Here is a 20,552-nt window from a genome sequence, read left to right on the forward strand (position 1 = left end):
AGACCAATAGTACCTGTTTTTGTACTCTTCATTCACAATATTCTTGGATTGTGTCTAATGTAATTAGTATTACCAAGTTAGGGAATACATTCTTAAAACTGTAAGAGACTGGAGGGGAAGAACATGACTGTACTCCACCCAGGACAGGATTCTCTTTCTGTTCTCCATTAGCTGTGCAGGTGCCACAGCTTCCACTGCATCCCCCTCCCACTTCTTGTACACAGTTTTCCTATTTATGCTGTAATCGTTTTCCTTCTAATTCCTTCATGAGAAGCCCTCACAAAACTACTGAAGAGCGGAGAGGAAAAATGACAATCACTAGACAAAAAGTGCTGTAAAATACAAAGTAAATAGGCACTTCTATTCCCCTAATCTTTTTAAGTAAGGGAAATCTTAGGTCCTACGTGTGAAGAATAGCAGGTAATATACCTTCAGACAGAAGGCAATTTTAAGAAAATACTTTCCCTTTACTACAGTAAATTTTAACTCATCCTATCACAAGAGTGATCTTTTCTGTAATTCAGCATTCTCATTACTTTTTTTTATATTTGCCCTATCATTTCAAGAGTTATATTCCCTACAAGTTACATAGCTCATATCGTAACTTCTTTAAGCCTAAGAACAGCACAAGCTTTTGCATAACTTCAAAAAAAGTTACAGTGAATACAGCTGTTCTTAAACAAATAACCAAACTAAACTCATCAGATAAAAGTGAGAATCATCAACTCTCTCTGTTGCAACCAAGAGAACTGTAGGAAGAGAACAAAAGGCCTAAGAACGGACAGTTTAGGTAGACTTCTAGGATTTCTTCTGTTTTTGTCATTTCAGGGGTTATTAGGAAATTGGATAAGGAAAATATTTTAAGTCTGAGTTTCAGTAAAGGAGGTCATACTCTTCATTCATATGCTTCATGAGATGGGGGTGAAAGAATGAAAAACTCTGTGTAAAAATATAGCTACATTTAGTATCTGTGGTTGGCCCCCAAGTAGACAATGACACGATTTTCATACACCTTCTTCATAGTTTTCTCAATTTGCTTCAAAAATACTTGTGGAATTCTCCCACATAAAGTGTGCACTGTATCCAGAAACTTAGACTGCAGAGGGTAGTACAAAGACTGGAAGAGATTGTCTTCAAATGGAAACTAAAGAAAAGAAAAAACAAATTATTAGTTTTCACTAGTTACAAAATGGCATTTTAGACGTTTCTGTAAGATAAAACCTTATATAAGTAGGCAATGATTTGTCCCTCACCTTCCCAGAGTGTCATCAAAGCCTATCAACTTCAACCACTGGTCTGCTTGAGAGTGCTCACTTTCAGAAAAGTTTGGCTGGGCGTATTACCTGAAATAGCCAGCTTCCCAGAAACAGTATGTCTAGAGTCTGTATTTAAAGGAGGTTTACTAACAGAGGGATACTGTAACGGAACAAATAATTTACAGAGTGGAGTTGTACACATACAACATTCAAAGTAGAGACATGGACCTGTGTCTGTATGCAGGCTTCTGCCTTCCATGTGCCCAGGTGCTAGGTGCTCAGGGAGGACAGGCTTTCATTGGGTATTTATGGACCAGAGCTGCAGTACCAGCGGGAAGAACTCCATTCAAACACTTTTTTCCACCTCCAATATTATAGAAAAGCAATTTATCAGCCTTTTTGATTAGAAGTTCACTATAATATGAAGGAAGATCATTTAAATCATCTCAAATACACGCATGCAGTAAAACAGGAGAGGCCAGAGCAACCTGGTTATTTTGTGTCTGATGGGTATACATAAAGCACAACTATGCTCAGCCTGATCTCCTGGAACAGCAATCTGAGCGACCCGGTTAAAGCAGTAATTGACATTGAAATAAAAGGACTGCCTCTGTCAACATAGGAGACTTACATCACGTATCACTTCATAGAGTGCCTTGAATGTAGGCTGTTTGTCGTCATGGTAGACACCTCTATTTCCATGCAGAATAGAGACACCTTCTTCTTCTGCACCTTTACAGTTGCTTCCATACATACAGTGATCAGGCCGGTAGTTCCACTGACAGGGAAACACATAGAGACACTCTGCCAATGTCAGTCAGGGGAGACGGGGGGGTGGGGGGAAAAAAAAGACACATCAAACAAGAGTTACAACAAATTAAATCATGTTTCTGTGAAAAAGCTGGCACTGATGATCAGAAAAATTTCAGTTACTTCTTTTGCAAATATCCCAAGCAGCAGCTAGACACAGAAGCTTCCTTTCCTCAGGGGACGACTATACATATGTCAGCACTGTTAGACCTGAACTAACAGAAAGAGAGGGCAACACAAAGACTGGGTGCAAACATAAACCAAGAGAGCATTTTACAACACTAAAAGTGACAGAACCAAACCCAGAGAGTATGCACCAGGTGGCACTATCCAGGGTCCTCTGCCCTAGTAAGAAGTTTCTGGAGTTACAGAAATGATTAGGGAAGCACACACAGCAGTAAGGGTTATGCAAAATCCTGAATCCCTCTGGAGACAGCATGGGGAAGCTTGCATAGTATATCCAATGTTTGCTGCTGAAGCTTTCACTGAGGCAATGACAATTCGTTATACCGAGATACAGCAGAGCATAAGCAGTAGTGTATTTTACCCACAGTCCTTCTAAGAGTTGTCATCCATTAATTTCACAGGTCTATGTTATTTAAAGATGAGCCTGATTTCTCAAAAGGGCTTATAACCTCCTTTCTCCTACTGACTTTTTTTTTTAAACTTTCTCCATGCACCCACAGTATTTGCAATATGCTTATAATAAATCACGCCTATCTCTGTGACTTTTTTGCTTCAGAAACGGAGTACGATGAATCATTGCACTACACCAGCAGGTCACGTCAGAAGCACTGAAGATTGAATTCTTCACTTGGCCTTTCTTCGCTTCCCAGGAAGTCTGCAGCTGGTCCTGTGTGGTTCTTGAAGAAGTGGGAGAAAAAGTTTCTGAAACATTTCTTCCCTCAAGCCCTCTCTAGCAGGAGGCTGCTCAAGATTGTAAGTGGTTTTCATTCAGTCTGACCTATCACACATCCAGAATTGCTCCCCAGTGTTGCTGAAAGGGCAGGAAGAGCTGGAACGCCTGATCCAAACCCTGTTACGGTTAATGGAGATCCTTTTGGTAACCCCGAACAGATGTTTGCAAGTACAGCCCATCAGCAGGTCACTATGGGGAGAGGATGTCATCAGGTGCTTATTAGCTTTTGTATATGTCACTTGAGTATTCTTGATCTTCTCCTCACTGTGACGCTCTTGTCCATTTTTTGCTGTCACAGCTGGACTCAAACTCCAGCTGCTCTGCGAGCCTTTGGATCCATTCATCATCAGAAGAGCCTTCGGAAATGGGAAAAAAGGTGCACCTCTTCAGGCCCCAGGTAACACGGTTCTGTGTATTTTTAAGCCAATGCACTGCATCTATAAAAAGCCACCTGCAGCAGTCTTGACTGATTCCTTCCCAGGCCGGTCTCAACAATCTCCAGCAGTTTAAAACCTCGGGAAAGTCTAGTTTTCTGTTTTAATTGTATCCAGTTCTTTTGTTTTCTTTTCTTGTGCAGTCCAATGTTACGTAATTCGTAAAAAATTATTTACCAGTTACAAAGAAAGGCAGACTATGGCACAAAAAAGAGTCTCAACATGCGGATTTGATTGAGAATACTCTCATCACAAAATTAAAATATTTTTGCAATCTTTGGTTTTTTCCTCCACACTGAAGATAGCAGCTTGAGTTTGACTTCACAGCTAACCTGGCCTCATCTTTTTCTTCCTCCAGTAGACCCTATTCCCATAACATTCATTCCTTTTTGGCAATTAATTTATGATTTCATAATGAAGATTTCTTCCACTTTATTTTTTCCCTGGGATTGAGGGTAATACATGGTGTACCAGGGACACTGATGTTTGACTTCTGTCTGCAGTCAACAGATGTTAGCTTATTGCTTTGCTTTTGCTCTTTCCTTTTATTTGCCTGGATTTGGGTCTATCCAATTACCTACCCTATGACTCCTGAGAGAAAAAGAAAAGGGAACAGAATAAATAAAGATAAATCCAAACTTATTCTGTTCTTAAGATCACTTGAGGGAATACGAGGTCACATAGGAAACAAGGAAAAGCAAATAAGAATGGATACTCAGCATATTCAGAAGCATGAAATAAGGTTCTCAGCTTCTTTGGGAAGCACGTACTGTGCTACAATTTTGAAATCCTTGCATGTCAGATGTTACTGGTTTTTGAAGTGCCTGAAGTAATTTCTGTGTGATCAGTGCAAAACACTTACAAGGGGCTGAATTTCCAGAAACTGTCTCAGCACTTGTGAAAAAAGTCACACCCTTTTAAAATAACGATGCCTAAACTTGTCAGTTCCTTGGAAATAACACACTCACGAGAATACGACTCCAATTCAAGAGGAAACAAAGGACAAACCAAAAATGTTACAAGTTGTTTATGGAGGCATTGTGCAAGAGTGACAGGCAGGAATCAAATATGACATTTTGCTGGGCTGACAAGTACGCACATACATATTGGTCACGCTGGTCCGCGCTAGGACAGGCAGGTTATGCCATCTGTTCTTTGAGAACAAGGTTTTGAGAGACTTGAAGTCCTCCATAGCTCTTCGTAGTCCCAGAGCAAGCAGAATACAGAAGAGCAGAAAATGCACAGATCTAAGCAGCAGAATATAGATGACACCATCCTGGTGCCTGCTGAGGCTGGATCATTCAGCCGAGAGGCTGGAAGCATCTTTCTCAAAAAGTAACTTCTAGTGAAGGAGCGAAAGTAGGGAGGGAAACAGTTTCAGAGGAGAAATTTAATGGCTGTGTCCATTTTCTGTTCAGACTAGCTTTGTTACTGATTTGCATAAATATCAGAAATCGGCTGGATTTCAGGAAAATAGAGCACAGCTTTGGAGAAAGATTGGCAATTTCACATTCAGATAAACATCTGAAACAAAAACACTTTTTCAGCTGGGCCCTGGTCCAGTGACGCTCTTAAGCACACATACAACTTGAACTTCATTCCTACATTTGATCATTAATGTTGTACTTCCTTATTTTCTCAGAATCTCCAGAAAACAGATTTACATATTCAATGGAACCAAGCCTCGCTACCTGCACCATGTTCAGAAGTATTTCATAGGCTGTAAATCCTAGATGCACTTACACATTAACTTCATGCCAGAGTACATTATGCATACTATAAATAACAAATAGCACTTCTTTTAAAATTTTTCAAGTTCAAGAAATGTTCTTAACACAGATAATCACCACTCCAAGAATCATTACTTACCTGGGTTAAAGTAAAAAATTATATTTAGTAAATCCTGGTCTCCCCATGTAATGTAATTTTTGTACTTTTGGTATAATGGATATAACATTTCCTCCCAAGTCAAACCACTTGGTATCATGCTGTTCTGCAGGGCAGAAAAACAGAAGCAATGGGTTAATACCATGAACAGTGATGCGATATATGACTCGGAGTGTGGCACCCACGTATTTGTAAGTCTGCTAAGCCATGTCAGATACCTAGGTGAAAAATTAAGAACTGCCAGGAAATGTTAGACCTGGATAGGGTTGGAACAGCAGAGCTGACTGTGCTCCTGTTTATCTAAACAGGAAAGCAAGGTCTCCTGGGTCTCGCTCTGATGTCAGCTCCTGCTATTCACAATCTTCCTATTCTGAGCAACAGGAGGGCAAAACAGTGGAAAAGTGGAAAAATGCAAAAATGCATGGGCAAGGTGAAAACTGAGGTATAAAAGCGAGGAAAAATGCAGACTAAAAATTATCTTCCCTGGGAATTATGATATAAAGAGCAAGGGCTTTTTTTACTCAAGCTGTTCCTGTAACGGTATAGGAAACCCCTGGCCTTGACTGAGGAACGAGACCACTTGGGGTAAATAAAGTTTTTAAAGAGATTAGAGAATATGTGCTCAATGAAACAAATAGATTTTACAAGTCAGGCCTTTCACACAAGAGGGGAGATGTCAGATGTCAGTGAAAATGTTCCCTTCTCGTTTATATCAATTCATGGAGTCACTTGATCTGCAGCAGGATACAAATTTGTATTTACAGCAGATGCAAAAAATTACCAATTTCTCTGGATATTTACATTGAGCTTTCCAATTTTAAAAACAATACAGTGACTGCACTGAAGATCCTTGAGTTTATTCTTTCATGTATCTTTCACAGGAAAATGAAATGTTGAAGAAGCCATTTTTACTACTGCTAACAGACTGCTTCATCTGCAACTTCTCAGTGCTCCAGCCTCTTGAGGAAGGTTCACTTGTTTTAATAATAATTTTCACTACAATTGCTTTCAGTATCCAATTATATATATTCTATATTTTTCAGATTCTTTATATTACAAACTTTATATAATTTTATACTGTTTTACAAGATGTGAAAAATACATAAATCATTAGTTTCTGCAACAGCTGTATTTCTTCTCACCTTGAACTGAGTGTTGCGTATCCGTGTTAAATTCATGAGCATCACTCCAGAATTGACTCCAGTTGTCCCATAGTAAGGGTGACGCGCAAATCGACTATACCAGCCAATCTTTGGTATTTCGTGTTCTGGGGCCATAGCAGCTAGTTGTGTTGAGTTGAACTCTTTCAGGATGTGCCAGATGTCATCGATGGGCCTCAGGAAGAGAACATCAGTGTCCACATAAAGGAGAGAATCCACATCCTTTAAAATGACCTTTTGGGTTTGCACAGCGAGGAGAGGAAGAGATGAAAAAGAAACCAAACAGACAACAAAAAGGAAGATTATTGGCAAAAGGTAGTTTTATTTTAAACTGATAATTTGAAAGAAGTTATTGATTTATCAGCTAAATGTAATTACGCATAGAAACAACACTTATCAGGTTATTAGCTTGTTGTTTGTTTTGTTGGGTTTTTTTTTTTGAACTGCACAGCAAAACAGCTACCAGACCACAGAAGTTGGATTCTAACCTTCAATAGGAAACAGTAATCCACTGAGCTCTCAAAAATACCTGCAAGGCCTATTTAGTATCAGTTCAGAAATAAGATGCAAAGAACATATCTACATAGCTTTGTTATTTCTTCGCAAGATCTGTAGGTGGTGAAACATACAGCTTCCTCTGTAGACAGAAAGGGTAAGCTAGTAAAACAGAATACTTTTCATCTCCATTTGGTGTCATGTTTCCTTATGCCTTTCTAATGACTGTTTTTCCTATTACAGCCTTGTGCTCCTAGGAGACTTACATTCAGTATTAATATATACAAATGTTTCACATTAATTAAGAAAACCCCATTGATCACAAAAACGTATATGCATCCTCCTGAGGAACAAAATTTGCTTCGTAAATAGAAACGTCATATTAAAACTTATCAGGTCAGATTCTGATCTCTGTTATCGGACTCTGTATCAGGAGTAACCACAGTAAAGTCAGTCAAGTCAGAAGGGTGTAAACTGTAAATTAGATCCGGGATATTTAGTCTGTTCTTGTTGACAATGTTCCCCCTTGTGGCTATCCAAATCCTTACATGCTCATTCATTAATTTTAGTAGGGCAAATTAAATAGTGCTTCAACAGTCCAGGAAAACTCCCTTGATGTTTGCACCAGCTATTTGTTAAGTAATAAGTATCATTAGCTGAAGCTGACCATCAGTTCCAACTGCGTTTTTGTCGCTCTTCATTATTTGCTAAAACTGTCCAAGAATTCCTGAAGGACTGAAATTTTCTTACTCAGTCAAAAGCCCTATTTCTCTCTGTCTTTCTTTGAAAAGCAAATCCAAAAGGCTATTGATTTTCACCATGCCGTGGAACAGAACAATCACTCTCTCATCCGATTGCAATGATACTAATGACAAACTCTCCTATTTATGCAGGTAACAATAAATTCTACTAAAGAAATTGAAATTTTACATAAATTGAAATGTATTGTGACTGAAGATTACCTGTGAAATAGAGTGAACAACATTAAGACTTTGAACAAGCGGGGGAAAAAAATTACCTTTAAGCGTGCTCAACAGGCATCCACTAAGATGCCAAATCCATGAAAATGAGATTTTTCACCTGACCGAACACTTTGGGATTCAGACTGGCATTTAGCCAAGTTTAACAAATCCCTGACCTGTATTTCTGACGTGATAACTACATGTTCTTCCTACATAGCAGGACAAGCAGGAGAAGGCAAGCGTCTCTGCATGTTAAACAAAAGTTACGCTTACAAGAAACTCCAAGTAAACAAGTCCAACACAATGCAGATCACTCTGCTGGATGGAAGGTTATAGCAATACACCATTTTTCTACAAAACATACAAAACAACATGTGGAGGTATCAATAAATGAGTGACACAAACAGTTCAGTAACACACTATGAGCTCAGAGGTAAATATTTGCAAATGTTAAGTATCCTGGAGTCCAGTACTAAAAAAAAAACAAGTAAAAAAAGACAGCTACTTTAAGAGTAAATCAATAGAAGACAGACAGTTGAAAAGAAGGGTTTTTCAGCTTAAGGATATCCTGCATATTGTATATTATTCTGCAGCACCTAGAAGCCCTAATTCATAGGGATCTACTATATGAAGTCATATAAAATTAAAATATATTAAAAAAAAAAATCACCCCCAAATTTATTCTGAGACAGGAGATAACACATGAATACAAAGAGAGCAGAAGCTGTTAAATTTTGCCTGAGGGATCCACAGCACGCTGTGTACCACATAAGATTTCTTCCTAAGGGTGCCCTGGTAGAGAGACAAGTTGCGGCATTTTCCAGCAGAGGGTTAAGGGGGAAGTGTAACGGGTGCATATAGACACTCCTCCCAAGCATAAGTGACAGCCTGGGCATCACTTCTTCCAGCAGAAAACTGTTCTTTCAGCAACCTTAAATATACACATAAATTTAAGTCTGTGGAAGTCAATGGTCTGTAATAATTTTCCTATATATAAATGGATTCAAACAGGTACTTCAGTTCTTTGTGAAGTGGGTGCCTACCAGCATTTGACCCCATGCTTTCCACCTCGTATTCCTCCACTCAGGATTCACACGCTCTCCCTTCTGGTTTGTCAAAAGATTCTTCCCTCTCCTGTGTCCGAGGTGTTGCCCTGCAGTGACACCCAACAGGCTAAAAGAAAAGCTGTGCTACTTCCTTTAAGCCCTTCACACTTTTCTTTTTCACATGTGAAGTGTTAGGACTTATTTAAAACCTACACACGTCAGTTTGAATTGATCACATCCCCTTCTGGCTGTGCATTTAACTTCGCCTTGGGTAGGGGAATTTAATTTCAGAAATTGCGGCTGCAAGAGCTCCTTGCATAGCTCCCGGGATTTCAATGGAGTTACGCTGGGGATAAACTTCATTTAAGTAACTCCAGCATTCCCAGTGTCCCATAGCTTTCAGGTAGCTCTGTTCCCAAACTAAGTAAGAGTTTTCAAAAAAATATTTTAGGCTTTACACAGCCCTTAAAATAATATTTAGCTTTTACTTATTCAAAAGCATACAAGAGGAGGCGATGCATTTTTGACTCTGCTGATTTTCAACGCCAAAAGCAGCTGAGTACCACAAGGCAAGCCTGTGGTACACGAGACTTTGCTCCAGCTTGCTCTGCCTGAACCAGACGCTGCACAGCTAGGGCTGGCAGTGCGCCGAGCCTGCCAGGAGGGCTAACCAGAGGGACATGACTGCAGGTTAAAGACGACATGCATCTGACCTGGAGCATAAGCAACGCAAGACTGCGCCTGGTAGTCTGGGTTCATGCTTGCTAGGACAAACCTTGTAGACGTACCTGACAGACTGTGATTTTTGAAACGAATGGTCAGGAATATGGCTTGACTGTGCTTGCCTTCTTCCTGGCTCTACAGGCGCTTACAGCTTAAAAGAAGTGTGATTTTTTTTGTAGCTATATATTCTCAGTAAATCTGTCAAAAAGTTCTGCACAGAACTTGCTATATTTAGCCTGACACTTCACTTAAATACTCAATTATCTGTAATTTGATTTCACAACTTCTGTCTCCATAGATTCTCCCTGTGTTAGCAAGGTTGGCAAGTAATAACACACTAGTGTGTAAACACATATTGGTGTATTGTGAAGCTGTGCTACCTAATGGTTTGCAACGGCTAGCATGGCAGTTTATCAGAGCTTTATCCAAAATTAGGCACAAATCACAAATCCTGACACTAACGTAGCAGTACCACGAAGCTGAGTTACTAAACTTAATTGTAGTAATCAATTAACTCAAGTTACAACAGAGATGGCGACTTTCGCCTAGATAAGGTCCTGGCATCTATTCCCAGTGCTGCCACTGATCCACCGGGTTGGATACTTCAGTGTACTCAAGAGGACACCTATAATACGGAGATACTGCTAATCTACCTTAAATGCTCTAAAGCAGATTAAGTGTTTTGAGAAGGGTTCTAAATGTTAGTTATTATTAGAACTAAAATAATCCAAAAATCCCTTAAGCATTTCATGATACTTTAGCTGATTGATTTGGTAGCTCCAAACAGCAATATAGAGACGGCGGCAAGCCAGCTCTGTGGCATGCAACATTTGTGAGACCAGAAGACAGTTTTTCACCTGGTGTCTTAACATCCACGTTAGTATTCCAAAACAGTTTCAAGTGATTGCCGAGAGCATTACCCTCCTAGTTTATTTTTAAAGTTTCATTTTGTGCTCTTCTTAAGATCCACATCTTCCTTATTCTGCCTTTGCAAATCCCATTGATGGTTTTGTTGTAGTAGACTGCAGCAAGAGATTTAGACTTGTGAGATCACGTGGAGGCTCAATCTACTTTCCCTGTATATAAGCAGCAAACACATGATGTCACAGAATGCTTCTCAAAATGCAGGATGCTGTATGATCTTCCTCAATATTTTAGTAACCCAAGCAGATTCAACAAGTTGGGAATGTGTACATCAACCTGTTACCCAGGACAAACCAGTTCATTACTACAAGCTGCAGGATCACATCCCATAGCTCTAGTTTTGTCAGTGAGCAAAACCATTGCTCACTGCAAACACCATTTTCCCTTAACACATTCCTCCTACCCTCCTGTCCACTTTCACATGCCTGCTGGTGCTGCAGGAGAAAGATTTCTTTGGCAGGAGAGGCACTTGTGAATCAAAGACTCACATTCCACTCGGGCTTAGCATTATCAGGAGCAAGACAATTTGCACAACTGAGGGCTAAACAGCTGATAAACTCAACTACTGCTCTCCTGGGGTCCTCCCTAAATCCAGTCACATTTTATGCCGCTGCAGGAGAAAATGCTTAGGACAGGGAAGGATAAGAAAAAAAAGGATACTGACATCCTGCTGGTATTTGTTTAAAATACAAGTCAAAATAGTTCTCTACACAATAACACTAGAAAACCCTCCGCTCCGGCTGTGTGCAGACTGGATTTCTACAGTGTTGTCTCATTCAAAGGGAATATCAGAACCTAGTTATCAAGCACCGATAAAAATAACGGTGGCTGAAATTACCCATAAACAGCCTAAGGTTCTGCCAGGCTGCGAACTTGAAAGTACCAAAAGTCCAACTGGACACTTGCCACCTCAGCTATCACTACAACTTGTTTTCTTTACTATATCCGTATCAACTTGGTGTCAGCTGCAACTACTCTCGGACAACCCTTCCCATTCAAAGCCACAAACCTCAGCCTGACCACACACAACATGTTGCAATTGCCCCAAGAGAAACAAAACAAACATTTACAGTTCAGGCTGCCTCCTAGTTTTGCTGAGACAACATGCAACAGCCTAATATGCCTTACAAGAAGTTACTGGAGAACTTTGGCAACATGTGAGTGACAAAAAAGGAACCAAAGAAGCACTGCCCAGCCTAAAGGAATCTGCATGAATACATACCCTTTTTCTGTCGTCAGAAAGGTGATGACAAATAAAAGTGAAACCGTTCCTGTGAGAGTCTACCAAAATGACAAAAAGTACCACAAAAATAGGAAGAACTAAGAATTGTGTTTACCCAGTGAAAACAACCCCATTCAAGTACATCCTTACGAACAGTCTGAATTGGAAAAGCTAATGCTTAGGGATTATTTTCCAGGTGATAGAAATATTTACTCAGGGAAGAGAGTATCCCTGCTGAAGCTGGAGTTACTTTCAGCCCATCTGGCCTTTGTGCATTTGATAGTCTACCCCTAAATGGCAGACAAACAGAACTGCTGACAGCACATATTTTCTCACATATGTATTCATAGTCTACATATCTGGACATGCAGCTGTCTCCTGATTGTTTCCATCTGAGAAAGTAAAGATTTCTTTGTCCCCCCATTTCTCATAAGACAGCAATGAAGAAATCTGGATCATGTGAATAGCATGTCACTTTATTGGAGTCACCCCAATCAACAGCAATGCACAAGATATTTTTGATAGATGTTCTCAGTTCCACAGAAAACACTTCATGCAAAAGTTCTTCCAATTTCTGATACCTCTGCATACGCAAAATTGTTATCAACACCTTCTTTCTCTCCAGCAACCTTAAATATTTTCCAAGTCTATGACACTGTAAGTATTATACAGTAAGGAATACAGATTTTCAGTGAACCTGAAGATCCCAGGATACACAGGGCTCTCGCATGAAATCTGACTTTGAGCACACTGGAATTATTACCTTAAGGACAAATCTGACAGTCTTGGAAAAAGAAATAAAACTCAAGGAAAAGGGATTGCTTAGACTGATACAGAAAGCATCAGTCTAAGGGCTAACATATGGAAAGGGAGATAGTGGGTAAAGAGCACGCTGAAAAGAATGTTATTTATGGAAGGCATGCAGCATCTACCCTGAAAGCATCTGCCCTGAAAGAGCTCTCACACTGAGTCTTAAGAGTCTGAGAGGCTAATGGAACTAGAGACAAATAAGAAACACACATTCTTTGTTAGCAGGAGAAAAAGCGAGGCTGGCTTTGTGTTTTGGTTTTTTAAGCAGCTAAAGCACAGATTAAAATATCTTTAAGCAGATGTTTCAGCCTGAAAATGGTTTTAATATTACACCAGCAAAGCTTCCTTTCTGTGGAATTAACCTCTTCCTGAAGCGACCTACTCAGAAATCCAGGTGCCTTACCGGAAGAAAAAGGCGCTGGGCAGCACATGGTTTGAATAACTTTTTCCATTCCTGAGCATTTCCTACTGAGAAGGTTATTGGGTAAATGTTGTATTCAAACTTCTTTGTATATGAGGAAGGCCATTCCTTTAACTGAAAGACATGGGGGGAGGAATTAGACGCTACACGATATAGCTTTTTTAAAAAAAATATGCATGCATAAGGAATTTATAAACCGCGTACAGTAAAAACGTGATTAGTTGCCACTTGTTGATATCAATGTAATTTTGCTCAGATTTGCGGCTTATAACTAACTCATTTATTTATTTACCAAATGACAAAGAAACTCACCTTCTTCTCAAATTCAGGCTTAAGGGAATCCTCAGCAAAAATGTGAAAACAGAGCCTCCTGTTGCTAAAGAGAACTGCTGATTTCAGCATGATTAGTGTCTCTTCCAGCCGGTCCCCACATGCCACAACTGCCAGATGCATGCATTGCAAAGATGAAGGCTCTTTCGAACGTTTCTGTTCTCCAGGCTTCCTGAAAAATTATAAATAGGCATATAAAAAATACTGGGGTAAACATGAAGAGAATGCCGCATTACTAGAAATCAGGGTTTTTTTTCCTTCCCCTTCATTATGTAGGGGATCAGGAGGGTTTTTTTTCTGATTAGATAGCCACAAAACATGCAAGTGTCATGCCAATTTTGTCAATGGTACAAATCAGGAGTGTTAAAATTACAACACAAAGAAATATGCTATTTTCAGAATTTTTCTGGTTATTCCTGCATCTCTGGATTTGCATAAATCACTGCACTACATACACAGATGAAACTAATTCAATAGCGCCTCAAACCAGACAACTTGCTCTGTGAAAATGATAGTTTTTTTTCCCAGCTTAGAGGTTATGAAGCCAGTTGCCTAGTACCTAGGCAACTTTCTAACACAATGCAGATACAGAACTACATCCAGTACCTTCATTACCAGGCCCATAACTTTTGGCTAGACTGGAAGAAGACATCCATAGTTTAAAAAAATCCACTCCATCCATATGTAAATTATTCTAAGAGTTAATTAATTTTGCTGTTAGAAATGCATGCCTTAATCCTGGCCTGAAGGTACTGGCATAGTTTCAAAGGACTGCTCTCCATTTCACCCAATGGAATTCCTACGATTTTGCTAAAACAGAGATTTTTAAAAACAAACATATTCACATGTCCCAGATGAACCAGACTATATTCCACAAGCAGTCAAGAGCCGAACTATGGGTTTTTCACTTAGCACCCATCTGTGCGGGCTTTAAATAAATTGCAGATAGACTACAGGGGAATCTGCATGTAGAAGGCACGTTGAAGCTACTTGCTAGCCAGAAAAATCAGGGTTCTTCTGGGGAGTTGAGGACATTTGGAAAATATGGCCTTTTGGTTTTGTGTGCTCCCCCCCATCAGCATGCAGGTAAAATCACATCTTCCAGGAATGCTTCTACTGTATTGTATTCACATTCCAACGCGGACAGCATTTATACTCCGTTAGATAGATGTGTGCTGACAAAGCAATGAAATTACAAGCATCGTAATCATTACAGGGGAGTTCAAAAGGCTAATCATAGATCACTACCAGTTCTTGACATACCACTGAACAGAGGACATCAATCCCTGCCTCTTCTCAGCACACGCAATTACATACATACAATTAATCAGTAAAGTTAAAACTAGAAACAAAAGATCTAAATAAACAGAAAAATGACAGTTAATAAAGCTGTCATTATCTTTTTCCAGACATTAAAATGCTGCTCTGTATAACAGCAGTGTTCTATACTACAGAGTAATCCACTTTGTGTTAAGGAATACCAGCCAATGGTACTTACTGACTATACAAAGCAACATGTTTCATTAAGGGTTTAAAGTCTTAGGCTTTAGTCTTAATTAAACCCCAATTTCATCAGTGTATAAATAACGGAATACTGCATCTATGTGAAGTGGTATTTACTTTCCAACCTATTAGTGTAAAAACCACTGAATTATTGAAGTGAATAATTAGCTGCTCACACAGATCCCCTTTTCCCCCCTTCTCCCTATCTCTTTAATGTTTCCTCTTAATTGAGTCTCTAAATCAAGCCATATGCAGGATGAGAACTGCTTTGATACAGCTTGTGGCAATGGAATTCACTGGGAGAGGGACTAAACTCTAAGCCTTTATTGCAACATTTCAAAACCCAACACCAAAGCGCTAGGCTTTTCCTTGCAAATTTTAGCCACAGTGAACTCTCCGTTATGCAGCTATTCTGTCGTGAAAAATCCAGTATATGTAGACAAGCACTTCCAACGAACAGACTCGGCAGAAGCAACCCTTGATGAAAGCAGAATGCCCCGTAAGCCCATGGGAGCTACGGATGAACAAGAGACATCCCGCCCACCAACACAGACACCCTCCCAGTCCCAGAGCGTGGAGAAGGCTGAGCCTTGGAGACGAGTGGTTATGAGTTATGAAGGCCTGGGCTGAAGAGGTTCAGGACCCTCCAATGGCCTAAGCAGGAATAAAAATCCTGGAGGAAAGGAGCACGAGGTAGTATTTGAACCACCTCAGCAGTAGAATGGGACACTGAGGGCAACAGTTAGTGAGGAAAGTAGCAACGAGGTACGGAAGAACGTTGGGACACAACATTTTGCATCTTTTTTGTAAGTACATAAGGAAACCAAGAGGACTGTGAGAACAAAGGTGAGCTGGAAAGGGAGATACAAGACTGCCATAGCAGGATGCACTTAACAGCAGTTTTAGCTTAGCCTTTACAAAATTACTATTATGATCCAGAAGTCTGGAAACAGGCAGGTGTAAAGGCAAAGCCAAACTGCCAGGAAGGCAAACAAGCAGATCACAGCAAAGGACATCACAACTCCCCTTCCCTCCTCTGCTTACACACGCACGTACATACAGTGCAGGGAGGAAGGGAAGGGACGGGGAGAAATAACGTCTGGATGAAAAGATATTCCTTAAAGATCTGCAGGACACAGCCAATGTCTTCAAACCAAAACAGTTCCAGTTTGACCAACAGCATCTAGGATGCTTCTGCTTCACATAGAATAAATGGCTATGCTGGCTTATCTGGATGCCCTCTTGAAGACAAGCGGGCCTCCACCACGTGCTGTCAAGAAAGAAACTGGAGGTTAGAACTTGCTCATACCAGTGGAGCAGCTACTTCATTTCTACCAGGGGTAGGTCAGGCTGGGCACCAGGAGCATTCTCATTCAAAAAGACCTACTGCTTCGCGAAAGGCCTTCTTTAAGCTGAGGTTTCCTATCAGGTACACACTGAATCCTGATTCAGTACAGTATATCTCCTCTAACTGCAAATGTTTTGTTTATCGTGTAGTTACCTGTGGTTGATGCAAACATATTGGGAAGCTAAGAGTTTTCTGAAACACTACCTGCTCAGGTGTTCCTAGACAATACAACAAATGGAATAGACAAAAAGATGCATACTTTGTTTTAAAGGATGGAGTACGTTAATACTGTGGTAAATTGTACAAAGGATAAAATTTGTTACATAGAATAAAAAACAGCTGGCAAGCAAGAAAGAATATATTGCTAGGTTATCAACCTAAGACGTTAATAGGCTTTTGACACAGAGAAGTACTCGGGCAGGGGCTGAAGGGAACGTGAGCACCGTTTTTGGCTCTATTTCACTAAGTCAGCCCCTGCAAAGCTGGGTGAGTCATTAATTCTTTATGCCTTAGTTGTCCTACCTGTAAAATGGGAACAGCTGTTACAGTAGGAACAGTTACCTACATCGAGAGACTTCCAAGCACATTAAAAAGCACACAGATCCACAGAGTACTACAATTATTAGGAAGAATTGGCTAATAATAATAATATTTATATGCACATTCATTCATTTATAGTCTTATTGGTTATGGGTAGAGTCTATAATTGGATTTTATGACCTAAAATAAATGTTTAAATGCATCTAGAACAATACCGTGACCTGGGCCTTGAAGTTTAATGTGTTTGACAAGAACAAGTAAAGAAACTATATATACACAAGGTCTTCGTTGCCTTGATATCCTTCTTCTAATTTCAGTACATAAACGTAGCTTGTCGATATATGATAAATCTAACTAATATAACGTTATGTGAAACTCTTTGCTCTGTTCCCTGTTTTACCCATCAGTTCAGAGAAAATTGCTTCCCACTCTCCCTTTCCTCCTGCTCTCCTATTATGTTATTAAATGGCTTTAAAATTAAGCACTGCTGCCTAAGATTAAGCACTACAGAAAGCATCGCAAAATACTTGCAGAACACATCCCTGTGAAACAGCTGAAGACAGACTTGGTAAGACGTAGCACGAGAAAATGTTTCTAGCAAAGGCCTTCAATTAATACAGACCAACTCCTATCCAGTTGCCCAATGGTATTTTATTTACTGCATACATTTTTTTCTGACAGGCATGGGTATTTACATCGCAGAAGAAGCCTGAGTGCTCAAGCACAATAGTGTACATTTCTAGGTCTTAAAGTTTAGATTACAGGCAATTTTCTTATTAGTCACAGCCAAAGTGTCTCAAACATAATTAACCCAAAACCTGTCTAAATCAATCCAGATCCACTCCAAATAATGCATTCCCATCTCATTACGGAGCCTGCTAATCTATTCAAGCCTTCAAATTTATTCCTGAGAGAAAGATAATGCATGCAGATTCTTACAAAATGCAATATAGTTGTTAGTTTTTGAAGCCTTCTTCGTATTATGATCTCATTTACTCTTGCAGCATAAACAAGGTTAGATTCAGGCAACGTATCAAAACTGGTGATTCACTAAATAGGCTCCTTTCCTGACAGGCATCACTGAGTCAACGTCCCAACACCGGCTCCATTATATGAAACACATTCTCTCACACACTTTAAAATACAAATTAGAAAAGTTTTTAAATAAAGTTTTCTCACTTCAATGCAGTTGCACAGAACTGCCTGTAGTTGCTGACAATCAAAAAATTGTTAAAGTTTCAACCTCCTCCTACCGCTCAGAGAAAAGGGAGGAAAACACCCAAAACCAGAATGGACATTTGTATCTTCCTTTATCAAGTGGGTTCTTTGTTAGAGAAGTATGAGGTATTTGGGCCTTCAGCATGTTATTATAGGCCATCAAACTCAAGCCAAACTCGCGTGTGTGTGCACACAGGCTGCAAAGAAAGAAAAAGCATCTTGACAGGTTGCCATGTAAGAAATGTTTTGCTTTTGAAAAGTTACTTCCAGGGAACTAAATGTGCTGGCAAAGGTTCACGTCCCAAGCCTTGCCACGCTGGTTTAATAGAAAGTGTGCTCACATCTGCCCTTCAAATGTAAAATAACCCTTTTGCTTTTTGATACTTTGCACACATTGGTTTGGCACATACTTAAAATTCTCCATATGAAAAAAATCTTACTGAAGGCACAGGACTTGCTACTTCCAAGAGGAAGGATCAGTAAAACCACCATCAAAAACCGGTTTTCAAAGCTAACCAGAAGCTTAAATGCAATGCCTATCTACATTTCCCCAAATGATCTAATGACCAAAGCAGGACACACGAAGGTATTTACTAACATCAGCTAGGTACCAGCTAGCTAATGACATGCGACTGAGTTAAGCTTTTATCATGTACGACTACTTACATTAGAAGAAACCTGCACTTCTTAAAACTTTAAAACGAATGTCTTCTGTTATTTTCACGTGACTACAGAAAGCGGGATTACAAAATCCCAATTAAACTACAATTCACCTTGCCTGCAACATGACTCACTCCTATAAAGCAAACGCACATCCTAGATAACGCCGTTGACTATTTCTGAGTTCAGCCCAAAACCTGCATCCTTCTGACGAAAACTACACAAATCAACTTGGCAAAACTCATTTACAACTTTTTACATTCACATAGACAGAACTTCACTAAGGTTCTCTGAATCAATCGTGCAGTCTACATATAAACACATACACCCTGATCAGAGCACACAATCTTACACGGTCATAATCAGATTTTTTATTATCCTGAAGGAGTCAGTTAGATCATATATGATCTCTCACATCAAATAATAATAATAAAAAAAAAATCTTCCTTTGCTCATAAGGAGTAACTAAAATAATAATTTATATTATAGGAATGAATAGGCAGTAACAACCCCGATTCAGTTTGTTACGTTGGATGTGCTTTACTATAAGCACACGCATAAGCAAAGCCTATTAAATCAACGGGAACACTCGCTCCTGAAGTCAGTAACTAGTTAAATCATTGTCTGCTTCTGCCACGCCAAATTCAAGCCCCCTGGCAACAGCCTCATGCTGCTTTCAGTGTATCTTGGATCAGGCTTTTTAAGCCAAGCAGATCCCACCACCTGATGCCTTCACCCTGCGAGTGTGGATGGGATGCGTTCCAGAACGGCACCCGTTGGCGGGTATTTCTGCCTTTCCAAGAAGGCAGGCATCTCCTCCACTTGGACCACGTTCTGTCACACCCCCCCCAAAAAATTCTCTTTTATGGATAACCTCACCTAAGTAAATTTTATTTTAGTAGTAACTAACACAATACAGAATCTTTCAGCAAGGGGCAGAACTGGACCCACAGAATTGTGCTTCTCAGTTATACAAACTCCTGCTGGTGCCAGCGGTGCAGGATCATGCCCTGCCAGCAGATGTGAGGGAAAAAAAAAACACCCAACCACCAAACCCACAAAAAACCAAAACCAAGAACAAATCTGAAGAAAAGGCATAGTTTAAATACAGCATTCCTCTCTTTTTTTGTTGTTGCCTTGCAGACCTTGTAAAAAGTACTTACAAAGTCAATAAATAATAGAAAAGTTAGATAATGTCAAATTTGGAACATGAAGATGCCCACTGAAAAGCTCATTGAAATGGAACAGTTGTTTACACTCTCTAGCAGTTTCATACTTTTTGGGCTCCTTCCTTCAGCGTTCTTCTTGATTTCCATGATAATCGCAGAGATATGCCTTAAAGAAAAATGACTTCAGGAGGTACAGTTGCTACTGGAAATAATCCTGCTTTACTACATGCATTTGAATTCTGTCCATGATCCATTCTCAGCCACAGTAAACATCTCTTGCATTCAGTAGGGTAACAATGCTTGTAAGAAACCAACTGCTTTAATAAGTTAAGGAATAAGCTCAAAAAACAGGAATCGTCTTTCATTCAGAACATCTCTGTGAAATCATGAATCAATGACACAAAGACATACCAAGTTAATTAGATATATGAGGTCACACTGACCATAATACAGCTGGAATGCAAAGGGGAAAACAGTTCTCCACCCACCGAAAGCACGCTGCCCGTATCTTTTTCTGAAATAATTAGTTTTTTTTTTAAATATTCTGCCTGTAAGGTGCTGCAAGAGGGAACGCAACACACCGTGATTCCAAACTCCTTTTTAAAGTTCTGCTAAATTAATTTACATATAAAAAGCATTCAAAACAAAAAGCTCAACAGCTTAAAACCCGCCGGTGCCCCGCGGTTTGGAACCCAGCGGCCCGGCGCGGAAACGG

General features: G+C 39.8%; 1 protein-coding gene across 1 annotated transcript; it reads right to left on the minus strand.

The window, feature by feature from the left end:
- Positions 1-864: 864 nt before the first annotated feature.
- GXYLT2 (glucoside xylosyltransferase 2) lies at positions 865-20,353 on the minus strand. The gene is made up of 7 exons (XM_009329009.1): positions 20,326-20,353; positions 13,382-13,571; positions 13,052-13,183; positions 6,449-6,700; positions 5,289-5,412; positions 1,888-2,060; positions 865-1,144 (listed from the first exon to the last, which is right to left on the minus strand). The coding sequence occupies exons 2-7, from the start codon at positions 13,520-13,522 to the stop codon at positions 962-964; spliced, it is 1,005 nt and encodes a 334-aa protein (XP_009327284.1). The 5' UTR covers positions 13,523-13,571; positions 20,326-20,353; the 3' UTR covers positions 865-961.
- Between the last annotated feature and the right edge of the window lie 199 nt (positions 20,354-20,552).

This window comes from Pygoscelis adeliae, unplaced genomic scaffold (genome assembly GCF_000699105.1).
Source record: "Pygoscelis adeliae isolate BGI_AS28 unplaced genomic scaffold, ASM69910v1 Scaffold377, whole genome shotgun sequence".
Taxonomy (NCBI): Eukaryota; Metazoa; Chordata; class Aves; order Sphenisciformes; family Spheniscidae; genus Pygoscelis; species Pygoscelis adeliae.